The 17147-nt window shown below is 46.2% G+C and overlaps 1 protein-coding gene across 3 annotated transcripts in view; it reads right to left on the bottom strand.

Annotated features, from left to right (window-relative positions):
• Window positions 1-17147, bottom strand: part of LOC129817804 (homeobox-containing protein 1-like) — a 42552-nt gene that overhangs the window by 13542 nt on the left and 11863 nt on the right. For 2 of the 3 annotated variants that reach the window (XM_055873375.1, XM_055873373.1), the window contains exons 3-8: window positions 13822-13907; window positions 9445-9555; window positions 8127-8280; window positions 7340-7422; window positions 5156-5251; window positions 2929-3107 (exon numbers count right to left, since the gene is read on the bottom strand). In XM_055873375.1, the coding sequence (XP_055729350.1) occupies window positions 2929-3107; window positions 5156-5251; window positions 7340-7422; window positions 8127-8280; window positions 9445-9555; window positions 13822-13907 (709 nt within the window). The remainder of the gene's footprint in view (window positions 1-2928; window positions 3108-5155; window positions 5252-7339; window positions 7423-8126; window positions 8281-9444; window positions 9556-13821; window positions 13908-17147) is intronic. The other variant, XM_055873374.1, reaches the window with a different exon arrangement.

Raw genomic sequence — 17147 nt, 5'->3', positions numbered from 1 at the left:
TCCCAACCGTGAAGCACGGGGGTGGCAGCATCATGTTGTGGAGGTGCTTTGCTGCAGGAGGGACTGGTGCACTTCACAAAATAGATGGCATCATGAAGATGGAAAATGATGTGGATATATTGAAGCAACATCTCAAGACATCAGTCAGGAAGTTAAAGCTTGGTCACAAATGGGTCTTCCAAATGGACAATGACCCCAAGCATACTTCCAAAGTTGTGGCAGAATGGCATAAGGACAACAAAGTCAAGGTACTGGAGTGGTCATCACAAAGCCCTGACCTTAATCCTATAGAACATTTGTGGGAAGAACTGAAAAAGTGTGTGCGAGCAAGGAGGCCTACAAACCTGACTCAGTTACACCAGCTCTGTCAGGAGGAATGGGCCAAAATTCACCCAACTTATTGTGGGAAGCTTGTGGAAGGCTACCCGAAACATTTGACCCAAGTTAAACAATTTAAAGGCAATGGTACCTAATACTAAACTTCTGACCAACTGGGAATGTGATGAAAGAAATAAAAGCTGAAATAAATCATTCTCTCTACTATTTTTCTGACATTTCACATTCTTAAAATAAAGTGGTGATCCTAACTGACTTGACACAGAGAATTTTTACTAGGATTAAATATCAGGAAATGTGAAAAACTGAGTTTAAATGTATTTGGCTAAGGTGTATGTAAACTTCCGATTTCAACTGTAGGTCCTGGATGGCAGGAAACTTGACCCTAGAGATTTATTGGGCAGTTCGCACTACCCTCTGTAGCTCCGTACGGTCAGATGCCGAGCAGTTGCCAAACCAGGCGGCGATGCAACCGGTCAGGATGCTCTCGATGGTTGTAGAACCGTTTGAGGATCTGGGGGCCCATGTCAAATCTTTTCAGACTACGAAGGTTTCACTTCGTAGTCCGTAATAGTTTATGCCCTGCCACAGCCGACGAGCGTCAGAGCCGGTGTAGTAGGATTCAATCTTAATCCTGTATTGACGCTTTGCTTGTTTGATGGTTTGTCCGAGGGCATAACGGGATTTCTTATAAGCGTCAGGATTAGTCTCTCGTTCCTTGAAAGCGGTAGCCTAGGAATGTTAGGAGCAACAAATGCTTTTGTTGTTGAAGCACATCTCCTGAAAAAGATAAGTTTCCTATCTGTGCCACCAAACGTCTGCATATACTGGTAAAGATACCAGGTTGTTAGTAGGGTTGCATTTTATGGGCAAAATTATTAACTCTTTATGCTTAAAAATGTTTTTAATTTTTTTTACTCTTGATGAAGTACCACGGTCTCATTTGCTCATTACCGTAATTCGGTCTAATCTACAGAAACGTGGATCTGATTACCGCAATGCGGTCTAATCTACAGAAACGTGGATCTGAATACCGAAATGCATCAATGATAAAATATTCATAGAATAATATGACATAATTGTAAATATTTGAGCATAAAATCTCATTTGCTATTTATATTGGTGTACTTTGGAAATAATATTAATATTAGTTTAAAACGAATTATATGAACATGCCAAAAGTTACGGTAATCAGAACTGATTAAAATATACAGTGACTATACAAAACATTAGGAACACCTGCTCTTTCCATGACCGACCAACCAGGTGAAACTCAATATTAGAAAGGTGTTTGGTATACTCAGTGTAATCAAAATGTTATTTTATGAAACGTTGGTGTAATAACTTGTGTATCTTACGGTGTTACGGTAAAGACATTTTGGAAAAACTGCACAAATAAATTCAAATCTGAACAGGTAAGAAGATTCATTTAACAGACAATAATTAGATAGATAAAATACCATTAAAAAAAATTGACCAAGAGTAATACCAAGATTGTGAGAATCACCCACGCCATTCTGGTCCATTTCCAACTGTTTGAAAAGCATGTTAGCCTGTCCACTTTGTTCATATGTTGAAATCAAGAGGCCAACCTTATTTCTCAGAATTAGTTGTCAATTCATTTTATAAATTGTGTTTTATGCGTATTGCACATTTATTAAAAAAAAGACTATGACTGTTAGCTAGTCTAACAGTCATTGGCTAGAATACTGCTTGCTACATGGCACCATAATGCTGCGGGAGACAAACCGATAATTCATTTTCCACAATCAATGTTCATTAATACTCTGGTTTTAGTAGTGTCTGTTCTGTACGCAACTTGAGGAGTTGAGACATAAAAAAGGGTATCGGTAGAAAAGTGAACTTCTCTATCACAGTAAAATAACGTCTCTCTCATCTTTGTTGTTGTGAGTGGAAGGTGGAGGGGCTGTGTGTGTGTGTGTGTGTAAACCGAAAGCAAGAGGTTTCACTCTTCGCCAAAAATCTGTGCGTTTCTATGGCTCTGTTTTCCCTGACTTTGGGGACAACGACTCCCATTGTTAGGGCAGAGACATGATTATCTCGTTATTATATACAGATCTCTGGTGTGGAATGGAAGGTGTACACAGCACAGAGGAACGAAGAAGACCAGACCAAAAAAGACAACATTAGAATAAGTGGACATAAACAATAATTTTTTTAAATTACAAAAATGTACTTGATTCTTGCGATACAATATTCCAAATGCCTGTGCAAAAAAAATATACATTTAAATTAATTGAATGAATTTGATATCGCCCAGCCCTAAGAGGTAGGCTAGTGAACATGAATCAACCTGTGACTAGGACCTCCGCTTCTAATTCACTAGATGAGAACTACTCTAAAATACAAATCTGCGGGACTAAACAAATATTTTCATCCTAAAGTTATCTGCCTGACTGCCCGCTCCCACCTGTAGCATGAAAAACGCCAACCGCGCCACAATGACATCTGTCAGGGCCCGTGGGTCCGGCCGACATCCCACAGAAATGCAGCTCTCTCTCCTTTGAATCGCATTTTTTTTGTCAGAAATGTACTAAATAAATACAGTTTGATTTGGTTCTGGCTCCATACCTGTGTGGGTGAAGTGGGCTCTAGCCTGTAGAAGCCAAAGGGTCTGGCCATGGGTCTCTTGTCGAAGTAGGCCAGGTCACAGGCCTGTTCTGTGTAGTCGCCTCCATCGATGTCGTCGCTGTTCGAGTGTCCTCCGGGACTCTGGACGTCTATCCAATGGCTCTCCAGGATTGTGGCTTCTTGGGAAAACAAGAGAGTTGGTTATTATGACACAAAAAACATTCCTTACCCTAGGATACTTCACCTGGTGACTATCCAGGAGGACAAAGACAAAGGAGCATCCCGTTTCTGCATAGATCTCCGTATTTAGTGACGGGGCATAGGAACAGGCTTACGTCCCCCGGCGTAAATCGCCATCATCAGAGTCTGACCTAGTCAACTCCCCACAACTTCCTTCGTGTTACTGTCTGTGACCTCCAGCCAGGTGAAAGGTCATGACACCCAGTGAATGGTTATGTCACTACATGAACAATCTTATCACAGTTGGAATCTAGAATTCTCAAGGGAACACTACAGCTGTATACATAGGAAAAAAACGATCAATTAAATACATTTTATAATGCCCTTATTACATCAGCAGTTAACAGATACCCAATCTAAACCCCAAACAGCAAGCAATGCAGAGGCAGAAACACAGGTAGAAGGAAAAACTTCCAAGATGGAAGAAACCTAGAGAGAAAACAGGCTCTGAGGACTGGCCAGTCCTCTTCTGGCTGTACAGGGTAGACCAGAGAAACCAGGCTCTGAGGACTGGCCAGTCCTCTTCTGGCTGTACTGGGTAGACCAGAGGAACCAGGCTCTGAGGATTACCCAGTCCTCTTCTGGCTGTACAGGGTAGACCAGAGGAACCAGGCTCTGAGGACTGGCCAGTCCTCTTCTGGTTGTACAGGGTAGACCAGAGGAACCAGGCTCTGAGGATTACCCAGTCCTCTTCTGGCTGTACAGGGTAGACCAGAGGAACCAGGCTCTGAGGACTGGCCAGTCCTCTTCTGGTTGTACAGGGTAGACCAGAGGAACCAGGCTCTGAGGATTACCCAGTCCTCTTCTGGCTGTACAGGGTAGATCAGAGGAACCAGGCTCTGAGGACTGGCCAGTCCTCTTCTGGTTGTACAGGGTAGACCAGAGGAACCAGGCTCTGAGGATTACCCAGTCCTCTTCTGGCTGTACAGGGTAGACCAGAGGAACCAGGCTCTGAGGACTGGCCAGTCCTCTTCTGGCTGTACTGAGATTTCTACAGGGGAGAAAGGGGGCAGTAGGACTAACCATCTAAACACAGAGACATGCAGCCAGGCTAATAGAAGAAATGGATAAATGGATGGCAGAGAAACAAACTGATGTCCTGCTGAAATCCTTCATTGTGAAACAGACCCAGCGTCGCCCAGCCCACGTTACCAACGACGACAGAGAAACCCAGCCCACGTAACCAACGACGACAGAGAAACCCCAGCCCACGTTACCAACGACGACAGAGAAACCCAGCCCACGTTACCAACGACGACAGAGAAACCCAGCCCACGTAACCAACGACGACAGAGAAACCCCAGCCCACGTTACCAACGACGACAGAGAAACCCAGTCCACGTAACCAACGACGACAGAGAAACCCAGCCCACGTTACCAACGACGACAGAGAAACCCAGCCCACGTTACCAACGACGACAGAGAAACCCAGCCCACGTTACCAACGACGACAGAGAAACCCAGCCCACGTAACCAACGAACGACAGAGAAACCCAGCCCACGTAACCAACGACGACAGAGAAACCCAGCCCACGTTACCAACGACGACAGAGAAACCCAGCCCACGTTATCAACGACGACAGAGAAACCCAGCCCACGTAACCAACGACGACAGAGAAACCCAGCCCACGTAACCAACGACGACAGAGAAACCCAGCCCACGTAACCAACGACGACAGAGAAACCCAGCCCACGTTACCAACGACGACAGAGAAACCCAGCCCACGTTACCAACGACGACAGAGAAACCCAGCCCACGTAACCAACGACGACAGAGAAACCCAGCCCACGTAACCAACGACGACAGAGAAACCCAGCCCACGTAACCAACGACGACAGAGAAACCCAGCCCACGTAACCAACGACGACAGAGAAACCCAGCCCACGTTACCAACGACGACAGAGAAACCCAGCCCACGTTACCAACGACGACAGAGAAACCCAGCCCACGTTACCAACGACGACAGAGAAACCCAGCCCACGTTACCAATATTAGCTCGTCTCTTGATCTCCTTGCGTCGGTTGGCAAACCAGTTGTACACTTTAAGAGAGCTGACTCTCTCCAGGTCCGATAGCTTCTTCCCTGAAATAAAATAACATTCAGGAGATTAGATCATTCCAAACAGTAAATTATATTCCAAAGGGGCAAAGTACACAAAAAAAATAAACTCAACATGGAAAGTCTTGTTGCAATGTTTCATGAGCTGAAATAAAAAAAATCCCAGAAATGTTCCATACGCACAAAAAAGCTTATTTCTCTGAAATGTTGCACACTCATTTGTTTACATCCCTGTTAGTGAGCATTTCTCTTTTACCCCGAAAAACCATTAGACTTGAAAGGTGTGGCATATCAAGAAGCTTGTATGTCAGGTGTATGGGGTCGTGGTGACCGATGTCAACGTTGTGGTGGAGGTGGGCTGATGCTATGGGGAGGCATAAGTTACGGACAACGAGCACAATTGCATTTTTATCGATTGCAATTTGAATGCACAGAGATACCGTGACGAGATCCTGAGGCCCATTGTCGTGCCATTCATCAGTCAACATCACCTCATGTTTCAGCATGTTAATGTACGGCCCCATGTCACGAGGATCTGTACACAATTCCTGGAAGCTGAAAATGTCTCAGTTATTCCATGGCCTGCCTACTCACCAGACATGTCACCCGTTGAGCATGTTCGGGATGCTCTGGATTGTCGTGTACGACAGTGTATTCCAGTTCCCACCAATATCCATCAACTTCACACAGCGATTGAAGAGGAGTGGGACAACATTTCACAGGCCACCAATCAACAGCCTGATCAACTCTATGTGAAGGAGATGGGTCGTGCTGCATGAGGCAAATGGTCACACCAGATACTGACTGGTTTTCTGATCCACACCCTTACTTTTTATCTGTATCTGTGGCCAACAGATGCATATCTGTATTCCCAGTCATGTGAAATCCATAGATTAGGGCCTTAATTTATTTCAAATGACTGATTTCCTCATATGAACAGTAACTCAGTAAAATATTTTAAATATATATATATATTATATATTTTAAATATTGTAACTTGAAATTGTAGGATGTTGCGTTTATATCTTTGTTCAGTTTACATTTATTTGTACATTTAGGTAATTTACAGACTCATATCCAGAGCGACTTACAGTTAGTGCTTTCAACTTAAGGTAGCTGGGCTGGACAACCACTACACTACAGTCACAGGTAGGACAACCACTACACTACAGTCACAGGTAGCTGGGTAGGACAACCACTACACTACAGTCACAGGTAGGACAACCACTACACTACAGTCACAGGTAGCTGGGCTGGACAACCACTACACTACAGTCACAGGTAGGACAACCACTACACTACAGTCACAGGTAGCTGGGCTGGACAACCACTACACTACAGTCACAGGTAGGACAACCACTACACTACAGTCACAGGTAGGACAACCACTACACTACAGTCACAGGTAACTGGACAGGACAACCACTACACTACAGTCACAGGTAGCTGGGTAGGACAACCACTACACTACAGTCACAGGTAGCTGGGTAGGACAACCACTACACTACAGTCACAGGTAGCTGGGTAGGACAACCACTACACTACAGTCACATGTAGCTGGGTAGGACAACCACTACACTACAGTCACAGGTAGCTGGACAGGAAACCACTACACTACAGTCACAGGTAGCTGGGTAGGACAACCACTACACTACAGTCACATGTAGCTGGGTAGGACAACCACTACACTACAGTCACCAGTTAGCTGGGTAGGACAACCACTACACTACAGTCACAGTTAGCTGGGTAGTACAACCACTACACTACAGTCACAGGTAGCTGGGTAGGACAACCACTACACTACAGTCACAGTTAGCTGGGTAGTACAACCACTACACTACAGTCACAGGTAGCTGGGTAGGACAACCACTACACTACAGTCACAGGTAGCTGGGCTGGACAACCACTACACTACAGTCACAGGTAGCTGGGTAGTACAACCACTACACTACAGTCACAGGTAAGTAGTAAAGCATCCATCAACTAAATCAGGTGTAGTAACAAAGGCCAGTACAACAGGTGGAGAGAATACCTGGTTTCTGGATGACCAGTACAACAGGTGGACAGAATACCTGGTTTCTCGATGAGCGGTACAACAGGTGGACAGACTACCTGGTTTCTGGATGACAGCGTTGCAGGCGTTAGAGATCTCCTCTCTCTTAGCTTCGTCGGGATACTGGTTGTCATTGAAGTAGCTGAGGAGAAGAGGCGGCCATCTCAAAACACAGATCTAGTCGGCGTTCCAAATAGCACCCTATCCCCTATGTAGTGCACTGCTTTAGACCAGAGTCCTCTCCACCCTATTCCCTATGTAGTGCACTGCTTTAGACCAGCGCCCTCTCCACCCTATCCCCTATGTAGTGCACTGCTTTAGACCAGAGTCCTCTCCACCCTATTCCCTATGTAGTGCACTGCTTTAGACCAGAGCCCTCTCCACCCTATTCCCTATGTAGTGCACTGCTTTAGACCAGAGCCCTCTCCACCCTATCCCCTATGTAGTGCACTGCTTTAGACCAGAGCCCTCTCCACCCTATCCCCTATGTAGTGCACTGCTTTAGACCAGAGCCCTCTCCACCCTATCCCCTATGTAGTGCACTGCTTTAGACCAGAGCCCTCTCCACCCTATCCCCTATGTAGTGCACTGCTTTAGACCAGAGCCCTCTCCACCCTATCCCCTATGTAGTGCACTGCTTTAGACCAGAGCCCTCTCCCCTATGTAGTGCACTGCTTTAGACCAGAGCCCTCTCCCCTATGTAGTGCACTGCTTTAGACCAGAGCCCTCTCCACCCTCTCTCCTAAGTCATCTATGCTCTCTCTCCCTCTCCTCATCACAGCCAGACATTATTTCCTCCGGGTAAAGATGCTCTCCTCTCACCCCTCTGCTCGCTCCTCTCCTCACCTCTCCATCACAGCCAGACATTCTTTCCTCCAGGTAAAACGACTTCCTCTGCGTAGCCGGAAGATTCCTGGGGCGGTACTTATATGGGGTGTGGTCTGTCGCCAATCCATTTCCTCCATAGCCATTGGGGCGTGGCGCATGTTTAGAGTGGCACCTGGAGGAGCCAATAGCAGGAAAGCATTAACTCACAACCTTATAACGTGTCTCGTTTTCATGAGACACCAAATGAAACCAAAGAGGTACTATCTGAACTTCCGTCCAAATAGAAACAGTTGTTATCATCCCCAAAGCAGAATGTTTTAAAACGTTTTGCTCAAATGAATAGGACCCAGCATCAGAGCGATATTACTCACTGTCATGAAGTGATGCCTGCAGTATAAGAGGTGGGATTATGAAGGACTGTGTGGCCAGCCTGATTAATAAGGTGTTGGGTAGAGGTGGCCAGTCTGATTAATAAGGTGTTGGGTAGAGGTGGCCAGCCGTTGATTAATAAGGTGTTGGGTAGAGGTGGCCAGTCTGATTAATAAGGTGTTGGGCAGAGGTGGCCAGTCGTTGATTAATAAGGTGTTGGGCAGAGGTGGCCAGTCGTTGATTAATAAGGTGTTGGGTAGAGGTGGCCAGCCTTTGATTAATAAGGTGTTGGGTAGAGGTGGCCAGCCTTTGATTAATAAGGTGTTGGGTAGAGGTGGCCAGCCTTTGATTAATAAGGTGTTGGGTAGAGGTGGCCAGCCTTTGATTAATAAGGTGTTGGGTAGAGGTGGCCAGCCTTTGATTAATAAGGTGTTGGGTAGAGGTGGCCAGCCTTTGATTAATAAGGTGTTGGGTAGAGGTGGCCAGCCTTTGATTAATAAGGTGTTGGGTAGAGGTGGCCAGCCTTTGATTAATAAGGTGTTGGGTAGAGGTGGCCAGCCTTTGATTAATAAGGTGTTGGGTAGAGGTGGCCAGCCTTTGATTAATAAGGTGTTGGGTAGAGGTGGCCAGTCTGATTAATAAGGTGTTGGGTAGAGGTGGCCATTCTTTGATTAATAAGGTGTTGGGTAGAGGTGGCCATTCTTTGATTAATAAGGTGTTGGGTAGAGGTGGCCAGTCTTTGATTAATAAGGTGTTGGGTAGAGGTGGCCAGTCTGATTAATAAGGTGTTGGGTAGAGGTGGCCAGTCTTTCCATAATAAGTGTGAAGCTAATGCTGAGTAATTTGGCAGATTTCCATAGAGGAACATTATTCAGCTGAGGACAAGGATAGTACACATAGAGAAAGACAGACACAGACACAGAGAGACAGACACAGAGACACACACAGAGACGAGAGAGACGGGTACCTGGGGAGGTCTTCTCTAGCTGGTACCAGTGGTAGAAAGCTCTCTTCTTCTGTTCACTGAGGTCAGAGCCGTGTTGAAGCAACCAATGAGAGATCCTGCTCTGACTGATTCCTGGAACACACACACACACACACCAGGTTAGAGAGGTAGCAGTCCTACCAACCAATAATAGTGTACCTGCCAGTGAGACTCTACACACATAGCCAGGAGAAGCCACCGCTGCTGCCCGTAGGGGCCCCATCACTGCTGCCTGTAGGCCCCATCACTGCAGCCTGTAGGCCCCATCACTGCAGCCTGTACTGCTGCCTGTAGCCCCATCACTGCTGCCTGTACTGCTGCCTGTATCCCCATCACTGCTGCCTGTACTGCTGCCTGTAGGCCCCATCACTGCTGCCTGTAGGCCCCATCACTGCAGCCTGTAACCCCATCACTGCTGCCTGTACTGCTGCCTGTAGCCCCATCACTGCTGCCTGTACTGCTGCCTGTAGCCCCATCACTGCTGCCTGTACTGCTGCCTGTAGCCCCATCACTGCTGCCTGTACTGCTGCCTGTAGCCCCATCACTGCTGCCTGTACTGCTGCCTGTAGGCCCCATCACTGCTGCCTGTAACCCCATCACTGCTGCCTGTACTGCTGCCTGTAACCCCATCACTGCTGCCTGTACTGCTGCCTGTAACCCCATCACTGCAGCCTGTACTGCTGCCTGTAACCCCATCACTGCTGCCTGTACTGCTGCCTGTAACCCCATCACTGCTGCCTGTACTGCTGCCTGTAACCCCATCACTGCTGCCTGTACTGCTGCCTGTAGCCCCATCACTGCTGCCTGTACTGCTGCCTGTAGCCCCATCACTGCTGCCTGTACTGCTGCCTGTAGCCCCATCACTGCTGCCTGTACTGCTGCCTGTAGCCCCATCACTGCTGCCTGTACTGCTGCCTGTAACCCCATCACTGCTGCCTGTACTGCTGCCTGTAACCCCATCACTGCAGCCTGTACTGCTGCCTGTAACCCCATCACTGCAGCCTGTACTGCTGCCTGTAGGCCCCATCACTGCTGCCTGTAACCCCATCACTGCTGCCTGTACTGCTGCCTGTAACCCCATCACTGCTGCCTGTACTGCTGCCTGTAACCCCATCACTGCAGCCTGTACTGCTGCCTGTAGGCCCCATCACTGCTGCCTGTAGCCCCATCACTGCTGCCTGTACTGCTGCCTGTAGGCCCCATCACTGCTGCCTGTAACCCCATCACTGCTGCCTGTACTGCTGCCTGTAACCCCATCACTGCTGCCTGTACTGCTGCCTGTAACCCCATCACTGCAGCCTGTACTGCTGCCTGTAACCCCATCACTGCTGCCTGTAACCCCATCACTGCTGCCTGTAACCCCATCACTGCTGCCTGTACTGCTGCCTGTAACCCCATCACTGCTGCCTGTACTGCTGCCTGTAACCCCATCACTGCTGCCTGTACTGCTGCCTGTAACCCCATCACTGCTGCCTGTACTGCTGCCTGTAACCCCATCACTGCTGCCTGTACTGCTGCCTGTAACCCCATCACTGCTGCCTGTACTGCTGCCTGTAACCCCATCACTGCTGCCTGTACTGCTGCCTGTAACCCCATCACTGCTGCCTGTACTGCTGCCTGTAACCCCATCACTGCTGCCTGTACTGCTGCCTGTAACCCCATCACTGCAGCCTGTAGCACCATCACTGCTGCCTGTAACCCCATCACTGCAGCCTGTAACCCCATCACTGCAGCCTGTACTGCTGCCTGTAACCCCATCACTGCAGCCTGTACTGCAGCCTGTAGCCCCATCACTGCAGCCTGTAGCACCATCACTGCTGCCTGTAGGCCCCATCACTGCAGCTAATGTAGAAGTTAAAAGCTGTGTACATTTACAAACACGGTGCCAAATCATATGTGAAGGATGCAACAAAGATGCAGAATCATCTGGCCATGTGCATCCCTCAGCACTCACACCCTCTGGCCAAAGTCCCTCTACTTCTATTCGAGGTGACAATGATGAATCAGACACCTTATCGATAGCAACAGCTCATGGTCCTTCCTGGAATCAGAAGTTTTTGACTCAACGGAGAAATGCTGCTGAATGTCTTGTTCGACCTGTGTGTGCAACTGGTTCACCTCTGATGCTCACAAGCAATGTGTATTGGAAGAGATTGCTGAATGTTATTTTCCCAGCATACACCACTCCAACCAGACATGCTTTATCTACTCAATTGCTGGATGCAGAGCTCAGAGTTCAAGTTCAAGGTCAAGCAAATCATGGAGAAAGCAGACTGTATTGCAATCATCTCTGATGGGTGGACGAATGTTTGTGGGCAAGGAATAATTAACTATATCATCTCCACCCCTCAACCAGTATTCTACAAGAGCACAGACACAAGGGACAACCGACACACCGGTCTCTACATTGCAGATGAGCTGAAGGCAGTCATCAATGACCTTGGACCACAGAATGTCTGTCACCAGTGATAATACCATGCTGCGAACATGAAGGCTGCTTGGTCTAAATTGGAGGAGTCCTACCCTCACATCACACCCACTGGCTGCTCATGCATTGAATCTGCTCCTCAAGGCCATCATGGTACTGAAAACAAATGGATACACTCTACAAGAGAACCAATGGAAATGGTTCGGTATGTGAAGGGTCATCAAGTTATAGCAGCAATCTACCTCACCAAGCAATGTGAGAAGAATAAGAGCACCACATTGAAGCTGCCCAGCAACACCCGTTGGGGTGGTGTTGTCATCATGTTTGACAGTCTCCTGGAGGGGAAGGAGTCTCTCCAAGAAATATCACAGTCTACCGATATGGACAGCCCCACCAAGAGGATCCTCCTGGATGATGTGTTTTGGGAGAGAGTGGTAAGCAGCCTGAAACCTATAGCAGTAGCCATTGGACTGATTGAGGGAGACAATGTCATCCTGTCTGATGTTCAGACTCTGCTTGCAGATGTAACAGAAGAAATCTGTACTGCCCTGCCCACTTCACTGTTGCTCCAAACAGAGGAAACTGCAGTTCTGAAATACATCACAAAGTGTGAAGACTTCTGCCTGAAGCCCAAACACGCTGTAGCGTACATGTTGGACACCAAGTATGCTGGCAAGAACATCCTGTCTGGTGCAGAGATCAACAAGGCCTATGGTGTCATCACTACTGTGTCTCGCCACCTTGGCCTGGATGAGGGCAAGGTTCTTGGCAGTCTGGCAAAGTACACTTCCAAGCAAGGGCTTTGGGATGGAGATGCAATATGGAAGTCGTGGCAACATATCTCATCAGCCACCTGGTGGAAGGGACTTTGTGGATCTGAGGCTCTTTCCCCTGTTGCCTCCATCATCCTCCAAATCCCACCGACATCAGCCGCCTCAGAGCGCAACTGGTTCTATTTTGGGAACACGCACACAACAGGCTGACCAATACAAGGGTTGAAAAATTGGTGGCCATCCGGGCAAATTTGAGGCTTTATGAGCCTGACAACGAGCCATCCTCAACAAGGTTGGAAAGTGACAGTGAAAATGAGGCCTCAAGAGTCTGATGTTCAAGAGGTGGACATAGAGGAGGTCCACGGAGAAGACATGGAAGCCTGAGAGGAAGACAACCAAAGCTTTAGTTTCTACACTATCATTTAACAGATTTATGTTGAAAACGTTTTTGGGAGATGCGATAGATCATTGGGGATCATTCAATATTCCCTTTCTCTTGTTGTTCAGTGAAATCATCTCATGCTATAATATATAAACATTTCTATTGGAAGGATTTAATCATTTGCAATTATGTCTACATATGATAAGGTAAAAGGTTTAGGTTTGTCTCCATATAATATGTTAAATATATCCAATGCAAAAAATATCTACATTTAAATGGTATTAATATTAATTTGCATATATTCCCGTTAATTCCCACAGAAACATTTCCACCTCTGAATACTCCCCAAAATGTGCAACCCTAGCCATCACTACTGTAGCCATCACTACTGTAGCCATCACTACTGTAGCCATCACTACTGTAGCCATCACTACTGTAGCCATCACTACTGTAGCCATCACTACTGTAGCCATCACTACTGTAGCCATCACTACTGTAGCCATCACTACTGTAGCCATCACTACTGTAGCCATCACTACTGTAGCCATCACTACTGTAGCCATCACTACTGTAGCCATCACTACTGCACATATGTCTGGTAAATATAATATATTTAATTTAATGTCTGTGTGTGACAGACTTCTGATTGCTGTGTGAGCCTTGTGGGAGGGGTTGTCAATTATAGTGGAAGCTTCAAGGTGTTACTGACCTGGGCCACCGCAGTGTGTTTGTTACTGACCTGTGACCTGGGCCACCGCAGTGTGTTTGTTACTGACCTGTGACCTGGGCCACCACAGCCTGAGAGATTCTCCTGTTCCCCAGGAACGACTTGATCTCTTCCTTCACAATGCTGCCGTCTCTCCTGTGTACACAAATACACGACAGTGCATAAATAGGCTAACCAGTGTTATTGTTATATAGAATATATGCCATTAAAAAAAGCCTTTTAAAGTCCAAAGCGACTAAGTCATGAGTATATATATATATTTTCAAATGGTTTGGTCTCCAGTGGGAATCAAAACGACAACCTTGCCGTTACAAGTGCCACGCTCTACCAACTGGGCCACAACATTATTGTTTTATCCTGAAAAATCCCCCAGTCCTTAGCGATTACAAGCATACCATTAACATGATGCAGCCGTGTGTTATATTGAATTTGCCCCAAACATAACACTTTGTATTCAGGACAAAAAGTTATTTGCTTTGCCACTTTAGTGCCTTGTTGCAAACAGGATGCATGTTTTGGAATATTTTATATTCTGTACAGGCTTCCTTTTCACTCTGTCAATTAGGTTAGTATTGTGGAGTAAATACAACATTGTTGATTCATCCTCAGTTTTCTCCCGTCACAGCCATTAAACGAACTGTTTTAAAGTTACCATTGGCCTCATGGTGAAATCCCTGAGCGGTTTCCTTCCTCTCCGGCAACTGAGTTAGGAAGTAGTTCTGCATGGAAGAAAAATTCCTCCACAGCGATGTGAGATTTATCAACAACTTCCACAAAGCGTTTGGCTGCAGTCATTGGAGCTAAAAGATGGCACAACCGGTTATTGAGTGTAAACGGGTGATTACTTTTACACACCAGGGGAATTGGGTGTTGCATAACTTTGTAAATTAAATAAGCATCATTTTTTTTTGTTGTTATTTGTAAATTCAGGTTCTCTTTATCTAATATTAGGTTTTGGTTGAAGATCTGATAACATTCAGTATCAAAAACATGAAAAAAAGAGAGAAAGTCTGAAAGGGGATAAAGACTTTTCCACGAAACTGTATATTGCCTTGTTGATTTGATGATGTTTAAAATGTTGAAGTTGAAATGGTTCTGGAATAGCTGAGGCAGTGCTCCCGTTGTCTTAGCGCTGACTTGTGGTTCGAAAAATCCGTAGTTGTTTAGTAAAACTGTTGAACACGTTTTAACTTGTGTGACCACGCTGCAGGTAATGCAACTGTTTGTTACATGCAATATTTGCTTTGTGGACTTGTTGCTCTCCGGTTTTGTAAAGAAACAAAACAGACACTATGTGTAGTTGGATTTATTCTGCCACTGTGTGTGACTTATCTTGTTGTTGTCATGGCCTTATTGTATATCACAGTGATCGTATGAACTAATATGTTATAGAATAAATAACAATTACTACAACATAGGTTGTAATATGGCTTTTCTCTCTCTCTCTCTGTGGTCAGTCCGCCCTGGACCAGACCAAATCTGAACCAATTATAGTGTTATGTGTTTCACAAGTTTGGACAGGACAGTAGAGAACATTACAGTAGAGTAGAGTACCGTGTACTGAACACATCTACTGTGCTATGATGTTCAAACATAGACATCTATGATTGGTTCAGACTTGGTCCCGTCCGGAGCAACCAAATGTGGTCTTGTTTGGGGGGGGGGGGGGAGCTCATTAGAATAAAAGCCAGAGTGTAGAATAATACCCAAATATTCAAAAGAAAGATATTGCATATTTCTACCTTTGTACCAATTTAGGGATCGTCACCATGAATAGAATGCTATTCATATCCTTAATTATTAATTTCTGTATAGTACAGATCAGGGACCCCATGATGTAATTCTGTTACCGCTTGTAAATCCACTTCACTGTAGTAGAATAAACTAAATAGATGTTTTATAACTCAAGGTGTGACGTCATAGCTGACACCCCATTCTTTCTGCAGACATCTTTGAATCTTAATTCAGAGCAAATATGTGAGTTTCTGGAAAGAGGTTGTAGCATAAAAAAAAAAAAATTTAAAAGAGGAGCGGTTTTACTGTAATTCTGTTACCAAACTTTGTATCTGCACAGTTGTTCCAATAAAACGTTGTTTTTTGTGAAATTTGACACGTGGATCAATTCACTTAAATTTCACAAAATCAGGCCGGTCAAACGAGGCTGTGTGGTTGTTGCATCAGATCAGAAAGACGGTCTTAAATCATGAGAGTGGTATGGCAGCGAGAGTGGTATGGCAGCGAGAGTGGTATGGCAGCGAGAGTGGTATGGCAGCGAGAGTGGTATGTAAGCGAGAGTGGTATGTAAGCGAGAGTGGTATGGCAGCGAGAGTGGTATGGCAGCGAGAGTGGTATGTAAGCGAGAGTGGTATGTAAGCGAGAGTGGTATGTAAGCGAGAGTGGTATGTAAGCGAGAGTGGTATGTAAGCGAGAGTGGAATGTAAGCGAGAGTGGAATGTAAGCGAGAGTGGAATGTAAGCGAGAGTGGAATGTAAGCGAGAGTGGTATGGCAGCGAGAGTGGTATGGCAGCGAGAGTGGTATGGCAGCGAGAGTGGTATGTAAGCGAGAGTGGTATGTAAGCGAGAGTGGTATGTAAGCGAGAGTGGTATGTAAGCGAGAGTGGTATGTAAGCGAGAGTGGTATGTAAGCGAGAGTGGAATGTAGTGGTATGTAGTGAGAGTGGTATGTAAGCGAGAGTGGTATGTAAGCGAGAGTGGAATGTATGCGAGAGTGGTATGTAAGCGAGAGTGGTATGTAAGCGAGAGTGGTATGGCAGCGAGAGTGGAATGTATGCGAGAGTGGTATGTAAGCGAGAGTGGTATGTAAGCGAGAGTGGTATGTAAGCGAGAGTGGTATGTAAGCGAGAGTGGTATGTAAGCGAGAGTGGTATGTAAGCGAGAGTGGTATGTAAGCGAGAGTGGTATGTAAGCGAGAGTGGTATGTAAGCGAGAGTGGTATGTAAGCGAGAGTGGTATGTAAGCGAGAGTGGTATGTAAGCGAGAGTGGTATGTAAGCGAGAGTGGTATGTAAGCGAGAGTGGTATGTAAGCGAGAGTGGTATGTAAGCGAGAGTGGTATGTAAGCGAGAGTGGTATGTAAGCGAGAGTGGTATGTAAGCGAGAGTGGTATGTAAGCGAGAGTGGTATGTAAGCGAGAGTGGTATGTAAGCGAGAGTGGTATGTAAGCGAGAGTGGTATGTAAGCGAGAGTGGTATGTAAGCGAGAGTGGTATGTAAGCGAGAGTGGTATGTAAGCGAGAGTGGTATGTAAGCGAGAGTGGTATGTAAGCGAGAGTGGTATGTAAGCGAGAGTGGTATGTAAGCGAGAGTGGTATGTAAGCGAGAGTGGTATGTAAGCGAGAGTGGTATGTAAGCGAGAG

This window comes from Salvelinus fontinalis, chromosome 20 (assembly GCF_029448725.1).
Source record: "Salvelinus fontinalis isolate EN_2023a chromosome 20, ASM2944872v1, whole genome shotgun sequence".
Lineage (NCBI taxonomy): Eukaryota > Metazoa > Chordata > Actinopteri > Salmoniformes > Salmonidae > Salvelinus > Salvelinus fontinalis.
The sequence above is the reverse complement of the archived record's forward strand: the minus strand, read 5'-3'. Positions and strand labels throughout refer to the sequence as shown.